Raw genomic sequence first — 17,505 nt, forward strand, 5'->3', positions numbered from 1 at the left:
TCCTTCCTAATGCCAGCACCTTCCAAATCCTGAACATAAGCAACCTGAAAAGAGTTGCACAATTCATCTTCACACTCCTCAAGCTGTTTGGGCATTCTAGACAGAAAATCAGCTATACAATTTGTAATAATGTAGAGTTCATCCAAGGTAAGATAAGCTAGTAGTATTTATTCAGCCTCAACCAACAGTCAGCTAACAACTGACAAATATGGAACTTACATATTAGATGAACATTGGTGACAGATGATTCCAAGTTCTAGGTTCTAGCCTGGATTTCTTTTTCTTTTAGCTATACACCTGTTGTTGAGGCCGACTTGCACATGTAGATTCCTCCTCAAACGTCGCCAGTGTAATAATGTAGAGTTCATCCAAGGTAAGATAAGCAAGTAGTATTTATTCAGCCTCAACCAACAGTCAGCTAACAACTGACAAATATGGAACTTACATATTAGATGAACATTGGTGACAGATGATTCCAAGTTCTAAGTTCTAGCCTGGAACCCAGCCACCACACAGAGACAGGTCATCACACAATTCTCTTTCCCTGGTAAATATTCCATTTTATAACAAAAATCTTGCAACTTGATAGCAAGTCTGGCTACTCTTGCAGAAGTATTTATGGTTCCTTCAGTAGTCAAAACCCTGAGTAACGGCTTGTGATCACAACGTAAAATAAACTTTGTACCCCACACAAAAGCCCTGAAATTATTCACCGCCCACACACATGCCAAAGTTTCTTTTTCGATGGTTGAATATTTTTCCTTAGTGGGCGCGATAGTGACCTTGAAGCATATGCCACAATTTGTTCTTTGCCATTCACACCAACTTGAGATAAAACAGAACCTAAAACTTTAATGCTAGCATCAGTGGTGATGATGGTTTGCGCCTCAGGATTAAAACTCTTTAAAGAAGCAATATTTGTGATGCAGCTTTTTATGTCCTCAAAATCCTGTTCACATTCCACAGACCAAACAAACTTAGTTTTGTTTTTTAAAAGTTGTCTAATATTATATGTTCTGGTTGCAAAATTGGGAATATATTTTGAACAAAATTCGGCTAGACCAATGAAAGATCTAACATCATCCTTCCCTTTGGGAGAAGGAGCGCACTTAATTGCATCAATTAAGTTGGGCTTAGGTCTGATCCCATCACAATCAATGACATGACCTAAATAGGTAACATGATCACTGGCAAATGTGCACTTCGAATATTCTATTGTCAAACCTTTTACTTCTAAAATACCCAACACCTTTTCCAGAGTTTTATCATGCTCCGCCTTGTCTTTCCCAAAAATGAGAATATCGTCCTGAATTTTTTTTGTGTTTTTGACAGTGGAGAATAACCTGTGCATTAAGCGCTGAAAAACAGCCGCAGCAGATGCCAAGCCGAAAGGCATTCTTTTAAATTGAGAACAACCTTGCAGAGTTATAAAAGCAGTGTACTGCTTACTGTCTTTAAACAATGGAATCTGGTGGTATGTGGCAGATAAGTCAATTGTGGTGAACCACCTAGCTCCATCAAGCAAAGCTAGCATCTCATTTATTTTTGGCAAAGGGAATTGATCCACCACTATATTATCATTCAAATGGGGCGAATCCACACTCAATCTCAATTTCCCGTTGGCACGTTTCACCACAACCAAGGGAGACACCCAAGCAGATGCCTCAATTGGCTCAATTATGTCGGAGGAGACCAATCTATCAAGCTCAGACACAACATCCTTTCTTAAAGCGATTGGCACACTTCTGACCTTATGGATTTTTGGCACCGTATCATCCTTTAAGATTATCCTATGCTCAAAATCCTTTAACTTGCCAATTTTCTTCTGAAACACAGAAGGGAACTAACTTAAGAGTTCCTCACCAGTCTTGGTCCCTTCATCCATCACCAGAACCTTTTCCAACGAATTGGGATGAAGAATTATTTGCAATTCCCCTTGATCTTTCCATCCCCATACCGATGGTCCTTTTTTAGAAACATTCAACTTGCCATAAGGTTTGCGATTCTTAAACTCGAATCTCAACCAACGAAAACCAATAATATCAATCTTCCCACCATTATAACCCTCCGGGTCAATATCAGGAGGAGATAATTTTGAACCAACTCTGTGAACAAAAGTGTTAAGCCAAACATCCTCTTTGACAATCGTATAGAGCGAACCTGAGTCCGCATATACTCTTACACGCACACCACCTACGTGCATCCAACATTCAGGCTTATTGTCAACCAATAAACATACATCACAAATGTTGACAAGAAGTTTCTTCTTTAAGGCTACCGCACACTCAGAGGCTTGATCATCACCACTAGAGGCGTTGTCGTCAGAAACTGTCCTCTTGAATACATTTAACTGTCCTGGTCCTCCTTCTACATGCTTTGGTATAATGACCATACAAACCACAAGCACCACATTTACTCTTCTTGGCCAGACACAACTTAGCAAAAGCCAAATACTCCGAACATTTTGGAGGCTCACTGCTAATTTTAGGCTTTGCCCATGTTTCATTCTTTTGTTTAAAACTACTGTTTTTTTTAAACTTGAACTAACTTTAGCAATTACATCTTTGTTTGTGTTATCTGATTTCAAAGCACTTGCACACCTGCTTGAAGTCTCAGCTTTACGAACTAAGGCTAAGATGTCATCTAAACAAGCGTCGCCATTCATCCATAGACGTTCCTGAATGGCAGTATTATTTGCATACATGACGACCTGATCACGAATCAAATCTTCCAGTAACCCACCAAAAGCACAATCATTCCCCATTTTTTTCAATTCACCAACATAGTCATCAACAGTTTCATTTTTAGATTGCTTCCTTTGAAAGAATTTGTATCGCGTAATGCCGATACAGACCTTGGGGGAAAAATACTTATCTAAATTAGACAAAGCAATAGTGAAAACATTACTGTCCCCACCACCAACAATTGGTTTGTTCATCTGGTTAGAACATTTAAGACCTTACGGGCCCAAAGAATGTAAAAGAATACACTTCTTTTGTTCGGCTGACATTTTACCATCAGAGTCCACAGTTTCGATATAATTTAAAAAATAATCTTTCCATTCCATCCATTTCAAATCTGGTTCAGAAACCCTCAGACCAGAAATCTTGAGGGTTACTCAGAGAAAAGGTTTGTTGACTCATGTTGAAATAAAGGTATGTGACGATGCTTCAAATAACAATACTTGTGGTGGAATTGTTCAGAGAGAAAGTGTATTGTTAAGGTGATAAAACACAAAGAAAAAAAAATAGAATGGTCCTTTCTACACTGTCCTATCTTCACCACCAGTAGGATTCAAATCCAGAAAAATGCCAAAATCAGGAAAATGTCCAGGAGTAGTTCCAGTAACAATAGTTCAATGAAAGTGCATAAACAGTACCTTAAACCGCTTTTTAAAACTGGTCTTATAAGTGTCAGAATTGGGTAAAAATCCTTCGTGTTGTTTCACGAAGCTCGAGTAGGCCTGCCCAATTCAAAATGGCTGCCGCGCATCATGTGACGCGCCACGTCCACGTAGAACGTCTGACGTAGGAAGAAACGCTGGGAATCTTCAGGGACAGACTTGCGAGCGAGGAGAGCGGTCACGAGCACACAGCTCTGAAGACAGTCTCGCGTCCAGCGTCCGATTCAAAAGACAACGGTGAGAGCTCCAAAATCTCGAGCGTCACGGTATTTGCCCATAGGATTTCTGTGCCAGACAAATAAAATCCGCCAAAATTTGCATCCAGATAGTGCTCACCTTTAAATAGCTCTTCGTCTTTGTCAATTATCCCCAAAGCGCCGTCAAAACACTTCCTAACGTTGTCTCTGCTCATTAATACATACAAACCAGTTTAAAAAAAAAAAGAATTGCGGTCTGGAGGTGTAAAAGATCCCGATCGTCGCCACTTGTTCTATCGAAGATAAACACTCCAAGTTAGGTTCAAATATGTTTAATCCAAAAGAGAGCAGGTACACAGCCTGACAGGTAACCAGGCAGCATCAACTGAAGTAAATTAGAACACATATGTAAGAACACTGTACACTATGATCCAGAGAATGTAGAATGAAAATAGTTAAAGGTGTATTACACAACATATCAAGCTGGTGTTGAGGAAAAGCTGTTTTCGGCCTACATATATCCCTCTAGGATGACTTTGAAATGAGGTACTGAGCCATTTGTCTGTACAACCATATGCAGCATTGACCACAGTATTTCCACAGGGCTCTTCTTTGCTCTGTAGTGAAGCACTGCGGAGTAAGGAAAGGCTTAGAGGTAAGTTGTTCATCACCACAACGTCTATTAAGAATGCACTGACGACCTCTGCATCCTCAACATACTGCCTCCCGAGTTGTACATAATCTGGCCCTGGTGATTTTCAGTGATGTATTCTTCGGGGCTTGTTTAACCGTTATTAACTCCTGCATTTGTTATTGTGTGGAGGGAAAGTGGGTATGCCACTGAAAGCCTCTTCTCTTTTTTGTCTTCAGCACCGGACTATGGAAAGTACCTGTACACGGCGATAATGGTACCGCTGCTGGCCCTGCTACTGCTGTTAGCAGCCATTTTAACCGTGTGTTACTTAAACAAGAAGCGGTAAGAATAATATCTGCAGTGGTCACCCCGAACCATTTCCTTTTTGCTACATTATGCCACTATTAATATTAGTTTGGGATTATGTGCATAGATGTTTCAGAAGACAGTTCTGCACTGGCTTCTTATTTATGTAGGAGGTATGTTAGTGATACATCAAACGTGCAGAAGTTAATAAATAAAGTCCTTCAGAGAGACCTATCGGATTGCGTCTCTCGCACGCAGTTACTCGGTCATTTTGCTCTCCCTGCTAGTTGTGAAGACAAGAGTCCACGAATTTCCTTGAAGTTTGGGGTGGCTGCAAAAACATTTGGAGGGAGAGCTCTTACAGCAGCTCAGGACTGATTCGTTTGCCAGGGCCAAAGAAGCAATCTGATGCTTCATGCTCGTACTGTTCATCCGCACAGGTGGGATCGGAGAAGATGGGAGGTGGGTACTTGACCGTCTATATATCTGGCAGTGTGTTGCAGGACAGTCAAGAAAAAAGATGCTTCAAAGCCTGTACAACTTTCCAACTTCTATGAACCCTTGGGATAAGGCGCAATGACACAATGCATCAATTAAGGAGTGGCAGAATGAGTGAAAGGGCAGACTGTGTTTTTTTTGTCTGTACTTTCGATTGTGTAATAAATGATTTTATCCTCTCACTGATTGTTCATATTCTGTCCCAATTACCAGAAACAGTGACAGACTTGGAAATGGAGTGCTGTATGCCTCGGTGAACCCGGAATACTTCAGTGCTGCTGAAAGTGAGTATGTAGCAAAGCAGTGCCTTCCTGTGCACAACTACCTTACATGTGCCCAGGGTGACCTAAAGCCCTCTTTGAGTTACATCCTATATTGTATTATGTCTTGCTTTCCATTGAATGCATAACCATTGTATGTGTACTCTATGATCCTCCTATTCAGATGCTCTCATCACTAACAATTTGCATTAAACGTAGTTCTGTTGAACTGGTTCCTGTGATTCATCAGTTACTACACAACAAGTAAAAACATGAGAAGTAATATGAAGAACAGAATGTATATCCAGATGGTGCACCCTTTCCAGAACATTTGGTGATGTAAAGCTTAGTGAACTTGACCCAGATACAGAACAAATACGCTATAAATTCACGAGGAAATTACAAATGGGCAGTGTATTGCAGGTACAGTAATTCTGGTTGAGTATATATTTTTCTAAAACTGAGATTGCCATAGATTGGCTATTTTTGCACACAAGTCAGTACAGAACCGTACTGGAGCTCTCATTTCCCATAGTGAACCTAAACTGCAAAAAAGGACGTTTTTTTTCTTTTCCTAACTACTCGTTTTATAATAGATTTTGATAGTTCATTATCACTGAATGTCTTTTTTCTTGGGTCATGTTTGCTCACCAGTTTCCATCTAGATCTGTGCAAACGAGATAAAATGCCATTCTATTGCAATGTACAATCATCATATCCTCAAACCAATCTTGGTGCATTCAGCCCAAATTGACCATCTGATTTTGTGTACATTTTATTGTGTTGTTATACCGTATTGATTTGAAAGACACAAGCTTAGCTCACATGGCAGCAGTAACTAATCATATTTAGAGGCATTTGGTGGTGTTTTGAGTTTTTGTTGGATCTGTAGGAGGGTTTATCTGAACATTGCCCCAACCTTCAGAATCTCTTGAAGCACCTCATTTGACCCCATTGATTGCTTATTTAGTTTCTGGACCGTACGAAGTATGTTTGGGTATAAGTGACCGTGCCTTTTAGATGTACTTTAAATATGAGTTTCATTGCTCATGTTTGGACTTGCAAAACAACTCAACAGTTTTTTGTTCCGCTTGCCCACGTTTGCAAAAGAAGACCATGCCACTGTTAAAATATTCATGGAAAAGAACCATCTAGCTCTGGGCTCATGCTATTACCAGTTGCTTTTCTTGGATGTCCTTTAAGTTATGGTTTTAAGCATGTGACATATTTCTCTTCTTCAAGTCCTCTGAAATCCCCAATGCACAGGCACACAGATTAGATTATTTTTTCGCTATTGTTTTGGACCTGTTTGTTACAGCTTCGAAGACAGGTGGGAATTAACACTGAAGACCGAGACTCAGCAAGTTTTAGCATGAAAACTAAACACACTGTACAGGACTGAGTTTTTACACTTGGCCCCTGTATTGGAACTTTCATAGATTCCCATGCTTTGTATCATTCCCCGTCGTCAGCCTGGGAGCCTCGGTAAATAGAAAATACCATAGCAGTATGTAAAAAATAGAAAGTAAGGCCTAGGCCTCATCTCATTTTGTAGCATATCTACCTCTTTTTGTAAAAAAGACCAAAACTTTGCAACAACCAATCAGATTAGCCTCACCCCATAGAACCCTCCTAAGAGAGCCTCAGAGCCTCAGATTTTCTACCGCACGTTGTGCTAGGGGAGTCTCAACTGAGCTCTGCTCGGTTTTCTCTTCAACTTTGGATTTCTACACCTATTTCTCTTCAGGATGTCAGAAAAGAAAGCTTTATTCAAAGCCCGTGCTACTTGCTCAAAGAAGAGGCTATATGTCGAAGATACGCATAAAGATTGCATTTATTGCTTATACCCAGATCACAAGGCCACTGAGTGCAAGATCTGCAGGACCTTCTCAACCAAGACTGAGAGACCGGGAAGGAAGACTTCTGACTTGGCTACTAAAGATGAAGTCTCAAAAGGAGGTTCTTTCTAGTGATAGTGAAGATTCCTCTTCAGCAACATCTTCGAGGAGGTCTACAAAAAGGGGTAGGTCGTCCCCTTCTACATCTGCCGAACCTCCTGCTAAGGCCTCTCAAAAGACCTCTGAAAGGTCTAAAAGCCATAGTCCCAAAAAATCTCCTCACTATTCAAAGGAGAAAGAGGGACTTCTTCCAGAGGTGTCATCTGGAAAAAAGGCAAGCCAAGGCTTTTCTGTTACCTCTTCACCATCGGAAAAACAAAAGATCTTTAAGGAACATTCAAGTACACCTCAGGAGGGGAAAGGAGAGAAGAAAATCCATCCGTCGACGACAATCTCCTCAGGTACGTCGACAACGATGTAAAAAACCCAATTGGTTTCAATTTCGGGCCCGTCATCGAGAGCTTCGCCGACGACATCCTACCTCTGGTTCATCGATGAGACTGACAAACTCTACGTTGACGGTGTTGATGCCGACTATGGTGTCGACAAAGACGACGATGTCGATGACTACGGCGACGATGATTCTGATGTCGACCTCGTCGACGGTACCGTCGACGATCAGCCCACCGTCGACGGCCACTGCACCATCGACGACAGTTCTTTCTCCGGCGATGAGGATTCCCTCGTCGACGATCCAAAAAGTAAAATTTTCTTTTAGAAAAAGACTAATTACACCAGAAATGACATCACCCCACAGGGTAACACCATTACCTCCACCTCTTCTTCTGGATGAGGAATATTCTGACGAGGATGAAAGTCCATATGGAGATGCTTATAGTCCTTCTCAACTTCTGGTGAAGTACCAGCCAGGATTCTGATTCGAATGATTATTACCTGGGTCAACATCATCCAGAAACTCAATTCACTCCTCGTGATACACCTCAGGAACCATCAGGACAAGGTATGGTGGCCATGCCGTCTTCACTAATAAATGACCTACAGCTGATGTTGTTGGATTACAAGAAGAGGTTCCCTTCTCAAACCTCCGAAACCATGCAACCTCCCCCGCCACCACCTCAGCAACCTCCTTCTACTTCTGTGGCATCAACTTCTCAAAGGTAGGGAGAACAGCCTTTGATAGAAGGGCATGATGTGGTTACAGTGCCTTCTGATAATGATTCATCAGATGAGGACCAGAATGTGGAACATATCCAAAATCCTGACACATAATGGGACGATTATGTTATCCCAGATCCGGCTTCACCTTCTCCGGACACTGTGGATTCGCCTCCAGCAGACATAGGGGGTTTCCATAATCTTATGGAAAGAGCATCTAAAGGATTTGGCCTTCCTGTTCCTGTGTTACAATCAGTGTTTCCTCTATGATTTTAAAGAGCCCTACAAGAAATCTATCCGTTCCATACCCATAGTAGAGCATGGAATGAGGGCAAGAAGGTGATGCAGTCTCCAGCTACTGTAACTCCGGTTCTACTGCGGCTGGAGAAAAAATTTAAGGCTCCGGAGGACAGTCCTGCCTGTGTTATTGGTCAACCTAAACCGGACTCGGTTATTTCTCAGGCGGCCCAATGAAAATCAAGAAACCTGACGGCACCCCTGACTGCACCGCCAGACAGAGAGGGCAGGCGCCTGGACAATGTAGGCAAGGAGTTTTTCTCTATGTCTAGCCTCCTTGTTAGGGCCTCGAACGCACTAGCAATTTTGGGACGATATGATCGCCAAATGTGGTGCGATCTCTCTCCTTTCATTGATCAGCTTCCAGAGAGTGCCAAATTGGAAGCGAGAAAAATCCTGGAAGAGGATGAACGATCTTCATCTGAAATTATAGATTGTGCAATGGACATTGCTACAACGTCTTTTCACGCCTTAGCAGGTTCAGCAGTCCTGAGGCGTCAAGGTTGGCTGAGATGTACCTGGTTTCGCCCGGAGTGCAGGATAAGATTCTGGATCTGCCCTTCGATGGAGATATGCTGTTTGGCAAGCATGTAGATGATGCTTTACAGGACATTAAAAGATACCGAAACGGCAAGATCTCTGGGCACACTTCAACATCGAAAAGTACCTTTCCGGGGTGCAAGAAGAAAACGTTTCTTTACATATAGGGGATGTTATCAACAACGCTACTCCTATTCCAGATTTTTCCTCATTCACAAGATGGAGGAAAAGTGGCGCCTAATCTTAAATCTGAGGGAGCTCAACACCTATCTCATAAAACTCTCTTTTCGAATGGTCTCTCTTCAAGACGTCTTGCGTCTTCTAAATCCAGGTGATTACATGGCGACTCTGGATCTCCAGGACGCATATTTCCATGTTCCGATCCACCCAGCTCACAGAAAATATTTACGTTTCACAGTAGCCAAGAGCCACTTTCAATTCAAAGTACTGCCGTTCGGGCTCAGATCCGCGCCGTGGATATTCACAAAGGTATTGCCCCTGGTAGCAACATCCCATAGGAAACAATCGCTAGAAGTTTTCCCTTACCTAGACGATTGGTTGATAAAAGCTCCATCTTCTCAAGCAACAACAAAGGCAGTCGAAAGTTGCATCCAACTTTTCAATCACCTGGGTCTGCATCTCACCATGGACAAATCAGTCTTTCTTCCATCCAGAAAGGTCAAGTTCCTGGGCTCCATTCCGGATACAAGAAGCTGCAAGGCTTTTCCTTTGGAGGAAAGACAGAAAAAGCTAATCTTCTCTGCCAACCATTTACAAAAGAGACGATCCCTGTCAATTCGTCTATACAAGTTTTTCTAGGATCGATCTCATCTTGCATACCATTAATTCCGCATTGCAGACTACAAATGCGTCCCTTTCAAGAACAGCTAGACATGCAATGGTGCCAGGTGGAAGGTTCTTTCGAGGACAAGATAAAGGTCACTCCTCTCATAAAAAAAGCTGCAGGTTGGTGGGCTATCAAGGAAAATATCTCAAGAGGTCTCTCTTTCAGGGTGGCTCCATCCCCTCTGATTCTAACCACAGACGCCTCAAAGGTTGTGGTGTTGTCTTATAGGACCTCCAGGTGAGCAGTCACTGGAACCCAGATGAGTGTTTTCTTCATATAATCTCTTGGAACTCAGAGCGATTCGCCTAGCCTTGCAGGCTTTCATGCCGAAGGTTCAAGGCGCAACCGTGCTGGTCAGGATGGACAACACAACGGCCATGCATTACATAAACAAGCGGGGAGGTACGAGGTCTCATCTGCTCTCGAAAGAGGCCCAGGAGATATGGGAATGTGCGATTCTCCACAACGTCGTTCTTTCAGCAGAGCATCTACCAGGCACTCTCAACACAAAAGCAGACACCTTGAGTCGTCTGAGATCGGCCTGTCAAAAGTGGAAATTGAATCAAGACATTCTGGAGGAAGTGTTTCAACGTTGGGGAACTCCAACAATAGACCTGTTTGCGACTCCAGAAAACAGGAAATTCCGACTCTATGCAAGCAGGGATCGCCATCGAGGGTCACTGGGGAATGCTCTTTCGATGTCTTGGTTAGGCGTATTTGTTTACGCCTTTCCTCCAATTCCCCTAATCCCACGGCTTCTCAGGAAAATAAAGATGGAAACTTGCAGGATGATCTTAATAGCACCAGCATGGCTTTGCCAATTCTGGTTCTCAGAACTCTCCTGCTTTCTCAGGACCATCCATTTCACCTATGTCCCATTCCATCTCTATTAACAATGTCCCAGGGACAGGTGGTACATCCAGATCCGAGCTCTCTCCATTTGAAGGCCTGGCTCCTGAGCACAGAGAATTCCTCAGCTTAGATATCCCTCAGGAATGTAGGGAGATATTAACTCAAGCTCGCGCACCAAGTACAAATAAAACCTATTGTGATAAATGGAAGCGCTTCTGCCTGTGGTGTCATCGGGAACACATCCATCCATCCATTTTCTTCAGCACCTCATCAGATACTGCCTTACATTCTATCGCTGGCTAAATCAGGCCTTTCTCATTCTCCCATCAAAGTACATCTGGCGGCTATTTCAAGATTCAGAAGATCAGCTTCGGGTCCTTCTCTCTGGTCGGCTAGAATTATCAAGCAATTCCTGAAAGGTCTTTTCAGGGTTTTTCCTCCAGTGCAGCCACCACCTCCGGCTTGGAATCTCAATCTGGTTCTGGCTCATCTCATGAGACCTCCATTCAAGCCAATCCACAGGGTGGACTTAAAATTTTTGTCTTGGAAATTAGCTCTCCCTTTAGACCTCATTTCAGCTAGGAGAGTAGGAGAGTTGCTAGCTCTCTCCATTCTAGAACCCTTTCTACAGTTCAAAAAAGACACTGTGTTTTTAAGGACAAATCCAAAATGTATTCCAAAGGTCCCTTTGGATTTCCATTTGAACGAACCAGTGGTTCTAAAGTCTTTCTTGCCTCGGCCTACATCCCCAGCAGAATGGTCTCTACACTCCTTGAATGTCCAGAGATGTCTCAAATTTTATCTTGAACACACAACGGATTTTAGAAAATCATCTCAACTTTTTGTGGCTTTTAGTGCACCTTGAAAAGGACTTCCTCTCTCAAAACAAGGAATCTCACGCTGGATTTCAAGTGCAATTCATTATTGCCACAAAGCAGCAGGGAGCCGCTGGAGGGACATGTACGAGCTCACTCCACAAGATCAGTTTTATCTTCAGCAGCTCTCTTCGCTGGAGTCCCTATAAAAGACATTTGTAGGGCGGCCACATGGAGCAGTGCCCATACATTCACAAAGCATTACTGCCTGGACTCTTTCATAAGGAGCGAAGCGTCAGTAGGACAAGCAGTCCTGAGGAATCTTTTCCAATGAGAGGTGAGCTTTCCCTTCTATCCCTCCTTCCTATGATTGCACATTTTGTATCGCATCATTTTTTCTGATGTATTGTTACAAGGTATATATGGTCATATGAAGACAATTATGCTGAGATGTAATACGCTTGTAGCAAAATGTGCACTTGTGACTTACTGCTAGCTACTCGGATACAAAGCATGGGAATCTATGAAAGTTCCAATACTGGGGCAAGAAAACAAGTTACTTACCTGCGCTCTCTGTGTGTTTTTTAAAAAATGGTTCTATGCTGACTACAAGTATCGTGCCTGCATTTTTGAGTTAGATTATTGGAAACTCACCTTGATTATTTTCGCTCTCGACCCCGTTCCGCCCCGGCTGTGTGCCGTTTGAGCGGAGGGTCAGCCCATGAGCGACACTTCCTGCCTGGTCCTGCACCACTTCCGCCCTGCCTCCCCACCGTGCAGGTCAGCGGTCTAGTGGTTCACGGCAACCAGACATAAATGACGACCGAAGTCGCGCATAAGTCAAGCCCGTCTGCGCCCGTCCGCGGCCGGCCGGGGCGAGGGGCACGCCGTTCTGCCCAAACTATCATCTATTCCCCGGCGAAACTGCTTAGTCTCCAGGGCTCATGGCCTCTAGCTGCCACCACATGTTCCCGTATCACCTTCCTCGGTCTGTCTCCTGCTCACGCCATTCCTTTCCCTCATCACATTCCCCCTAACTCCTCCTCCGGGGGTGCTGTCAATCCTGGACTCACTAAAACCCTTTCGGCTTATTATCTGAACACCCGGTCCGCTGTAGCCCACTCGCATGAACTGTCGGTGCTACTGGACCTCCACTCACCAGATATCCTGTTTCTTACAGAAACCTGGTTTTGCGATGACTCCCTCCCCGTTCTTTTAGCCACCTTACCAGCCCCATACTATGCTTTACGCTTAGATCGCCCCAATGGTAGGGCTGGGGGAGGCGTAGCGGTCATCGCTCGAGCCGACGCCCCTTTCCAAATTCTCTCTTTGCCGGATATTGCCACCACGGAGTACCTGGCCATCCGTACCACCTCTACTACCCCTCCTCTCACCTGTGTACTCATTTATCGCCCTCCCCAATCGCCCTTATTGTTTCTCCCTAGCTTTCTGGAAGTTTTAGCTACGATTACGATTAATAATTCTTCCATCCTGCTCTTGGGTGACTTCAATTTCTGGCCCTCTGACCTCGCAGAATGTCCTTCCTCAAAGCAATTTTCTGAAACCCTCCAATCTCTTAATTTCACTTCCCATATTCATTCCCCTACCCATGTCAAAGGACATACCTTAGACCAGATCTGTTCCTTGAATTGCCCTGTAAAGTCCATATCCATCTCACCCTGTACGTGGTCGGACCATCACCTGATCTCATTTACCCTCCCCACCCACTCCCCGGTTAAGCCCCCACTTCCTAAAAATGTCTGGGTTCGGGCTTGGGGGCGAGTAGACCCCGACTATCTATCTACCCTACTCACCGCTTCCTATCCCCCCTACAAGGCCTGTCCACTCTCGCCCAGATCACGTCCATCGATCAGTGGCTCACCTCAGGCTGCGATTCTATCGCTTCTCTGAAGCGGGTCACTTCAAAGCGGGAGAAGGATGCAAATCTGTGGTTTAATGAGGACCTTAAGACCATCAAATTAACGGTACGCAGAGCGGAGCGGGCCTGGAGGAGAAACTACCGCCCCCTACTCCGATTGGAGTTCACTAACATCTTGACCCAATATAAACAGTGAACACAAAACCACTGGGTCTGGGCTCCCACGGGCATTGCTTGCCACACTTGGATAAAGAACAAAACAGTTGCAAATGCCACTAATTTTTCAAAATAAGCATCAGTTGAATGAACATACGATTGAAACAATATGTTTGAGTGAAAATAAATTCCGTTTGTTTTAATCTTTATGCATTTTCGTTTAAACACTTCTATTTCAAAATAATATTTCAATAAATTTATACAAATATTAAAAACCTGGAGTGCACGACAAATATCATATACAGTGATAACAAACTTGTTCAATATTTACAGTGTAAATACAACTTGCTCACCATTCGATCTTCACTCATACACCACTCAATCCACTACAAACAAGACAGACTCACAACAAAACATGAATGATTCAAAAAAAATTACTGGATTCACTCTCCAGCAACAGAAAGCCAAATATTTTTTACAATCTGTACAATCTTTCCTAGTTAGTGATTCAATTATAAGTTTTTTAGGCTATTAACAGGGTAATAGCCTAAAAAACTTATAATTGAATCACTAACTAGGAAAGATTGTACAGATTGTAAAAAATATTTGGCTTTCTGTTGCTGGAGAGTGAATCCAGTAATTTTTTTTTAATCATTCATGTTTTGTTGTGAGTCTGTCTTGTTTGTAGTGGATTGAGTGGTGTATGAGTGAAGATCGAATGGTGAGCAAGTTGTATTACACTGTAAATATTGAACAAGTTTGTTATCACTGTATATGATATTTGTCGTGCACTCCAGGTTTTTAATATTTCTATAAATTTATTGAAATAGAAGTGTTTAAACGAAAATGCATAAAGATTAAAACAAACGGAATTTATTTTCACTCAAACATATTGTTTCAATCGTATGTTCATTCAACTGATGCTTATTTTGAAAAATTAGTGGCATTTGCAACTGTTTTGTTCTTTATCCAATATAAACAGGCCATCTTGGCGGCAAAAACAACCTATTTCTCCTCAAAAGTCCTCGCTGCGGAGAACCAATCGAGGGAAATTTTCTCGATTGTGCACAACCTGGCATTCTCCGACAGAACCACTTTGAAGCCTACCCCCTCTTTGGAACTATGTCACTCCCTTAACAACTTCTTTATCCAAAAAATTGCTATCATCAAAGCCAACATTCCTCCTCCTTCTTCTATTTTTGTGGACCCCCAGTTCCCCTCCCCCAAGGGACAACTGGGTGCCCTTCCTCCTTTGACCAAGGAATCCCTGACTTCAATTATCCCTTTAATTAAATCTGGTTCCCCCCTAGACCCTTGTCCTTCTCACATTCTTCGCCACATTTTTTCCTCTTGCCCTGACCCCCCCCCCCTTCATCTCCTCAACAGCTCCCTCCCTCAGGGCGTTGTACCCCCCCCCCCATTGAAAACGGCAATCATTGTCCCTATCCTTAAGAAACCGGGCGCGGATCCCTCGGCCCCCGCCAACTATCGCCCCATCTCCCTCTTGCCATTCTTGGCAAAAGTACTCGAGCGCCATGTCACCTGCACTTTGAGCTCTTTTGTGGAGATGCATGGGATCTTAGCTCCCCGTCAGGCCGGTTTCCGCCCCGCACACTCTACGGAGTCCGTAGTACTCTCGGTCCTTGACAACCTCAGGGAGGGAATGGATACCAACCAGACCCAGGCCCTGGTCCTCCTTGATCTCTGAGCCGCCTTTGACACGGTTGATCACACCATCTTACTCTCCCGTGTCGGGGCGGCGGGGATCATGGGTACCGCCCTGGTATGGTTGTCCTCCTTCCTGAGGGACCGCACCCAGGCGGTTCGCCTGGGTGATTTTACTGCGGACTTCCGGAAAGTTCAGTGCGGGGTCCCCCAAGGTTCTTCCCTTTCACCCCTTCTGTTTAACCTTTACATCGCCCCTCTTATTTTTTCATTACAACAGATGGAGGTCTCCGTGTATAATTACGCGGATGACCTCCAACTTGTTTTTAATCTGTCTTCTTCCCCTGCTTCTGTCTCTAACTTTCAATCTACTATGATCCACATCCGAGACTGGATGAACCACAACCATCTGAAACTCAACCCAGACAAGACTGAGCTGGTGTTGACGGGTGGTTCATCCAGTCCCTGGTCCTCTCTGTTTTGGCCCCATTCCCTAGGTCTCCCACCTGTTCCCTCCACCTCAGTAACAACATTAGGCATTAAACTCAATCCCCAGCTCACCCTTCACTCCCAGGTTAGTTCTGTGGTGTCCTCTTCCTTTCTGTCACTGCGCACTATACGCTAGGTGTCCCGTTTCTTTTCTTTTGACGCTCTGAAACTGATTACCTTGGCAATGGTCATCTCCCGCCTGGACTACGGCAACGCCCTATATGCTAGTATACCTGCATATAGTTTAAGGCGGTTGCAGCAGATCCAGAACCAGGCGGCACGCTTGGTGTTTAAATTGCCAAAGTTTCACCATATCACCCCCTCCTCAAATCTCTGCTTTGGCTCCCAGTCCGTGAGCGTGTCCAGTTCAAGCTCGCTTCCCTTACCTTCCAAGCTCGACTGGGCACGTCTCCGGTCTTTATCTCATCTGAGATTACACCCTATGTTCCTACCAGGGAACTACGTTCTGCACCAAATCCCTCCTTACAGTCCCGCGGTTTCGGAGGAAGAAATGGGGAGGATCGAAATTTGCGACCCTTGCTCCACTTCTTTGGAACTCCCTGCCTCCAGAACTTAGAGCCTCCACTCTTTATCCGCAATTCAGGAAACTGCTCAAAGCACATTTGTTCACCAAAGCCTTCAGTTAGTCCTTCTGTAGTTCTAATTCCTTTAGGTTAGTATTCACTGTCCCTTCCCCTGTTATTTTGCCAGTTATAGCGCCATGAAACCGCTGGTGATCGTGCGCTTAATAAATAATTTTAAACTCAAACTTTGGTTCGCCAGTATTGGTAACTTTCATAGATTCCCATGCGCCCACACTTCACTTCAGCCAAGGTTTTTACTGTTACACAACAGCTGTCAAAATCTGAGGCTCTGAGGCTCTCTCAGGAGGGTTCTATGGGGTGAGGCTACTCTCATTGGTTGTTGCAAAGTTTTGGTCTCTTTTACAAAAAGAGGTAGATAGGCTACAAAATGAGATGAGGCCTAGGCCTTACTTTATCTTTTGTACATACTGCTATGGTATTTTCTATTTACCGAGGCTCCCAGGCTGATAACGGGGAATGATACAAAGCATGGGAATCTATGAACGTTACCAATACTGGGGAACCGAAGTTACAGGTAAGTAACTTCTTTTCTTCACACACATGGCCATTGAGAAAAGGCAGTACGAGACACGGCAAGGCTTGGTTAGGTCATGTTAAATACAGCACGAAAATTCGACCCCTCTTCCAACAGCACTTTACTTTGGTCAGTCATTCATCAATAGTGTACACAGGCATTACATTCCAAGGCAACACCAAGAAAGGAACTGTGTTCTATGTCGTGCATTTTACTGCAAAATTACAATAAAACCAGGACGTGATAAAAGGGGGGCATCTTATATCCAAATAGTTGACAAAGCCTCAGTCAAGCCTCCGCAAGGACATTCGAAGAATTGGAAGAGAGCACTAAAAGGAGGGTATTGAAGATGACTGACCCTCATCCATAGTTGATCTGGATGTGGCACAGACGTCGATTCTGGAGACCTGTTGAAAAATTTCCACAGTGCTCAGACCAGACTCTACATCTGACACATCTTGACACAACTTATGACACCATCCCGTCCTTCATCTGTAGACAAGTTGCCACCTTTTCTGTACCAGCTTTGAGAAG

General features: G+C 43.8%; 1 protein-coding gene across 4 annotated transcripts in view; it reads left to right on the forward strand.

The window, feature by feature from the left end:
- Positions 1-17,505, forward strand: part of IGF1R (insulin like growth factor 1 receptor) — a 1,553,571-nt gene that overhangs the window by 1,056,049 nt on the left and 480,017 nt on the right. For all 4 annotated transcript variants that reach the window (XR_013608878.1, XM_078683133.1, XM_078683132.1 and 1 more), the window contains 2 exons: positions 4,471-4,576; positions 5,252-5,322. Coding sequence is in view for 3 of the 4 variants with exons in the window: in XM_078683133.1 (XP_078539259.1) it covers positions 4,471-4,576; positions 5,252-5,322 (177 nt within the window). In the remaining variant the exon portion in view is untranslated. The remainder of the gene's footprint in view (positions 1-4,470; positions 4,577-5,251; positions 5,323-17,505) is intronic.

The sequence above is a fragment of the Lissotriton helveticus genome, chromosome 3_1, assembly GCF_964261635.1.
Source record: "Lissotriton helveticus chromosome 3_1, aLisHel1.1, whole genome shotgun sequence".
NCBI lineage: Eukaryota > Metazoa > Chordata > Amphibia > Caudata > Salamandridae > Lissotriton > Lissotriton helveticus.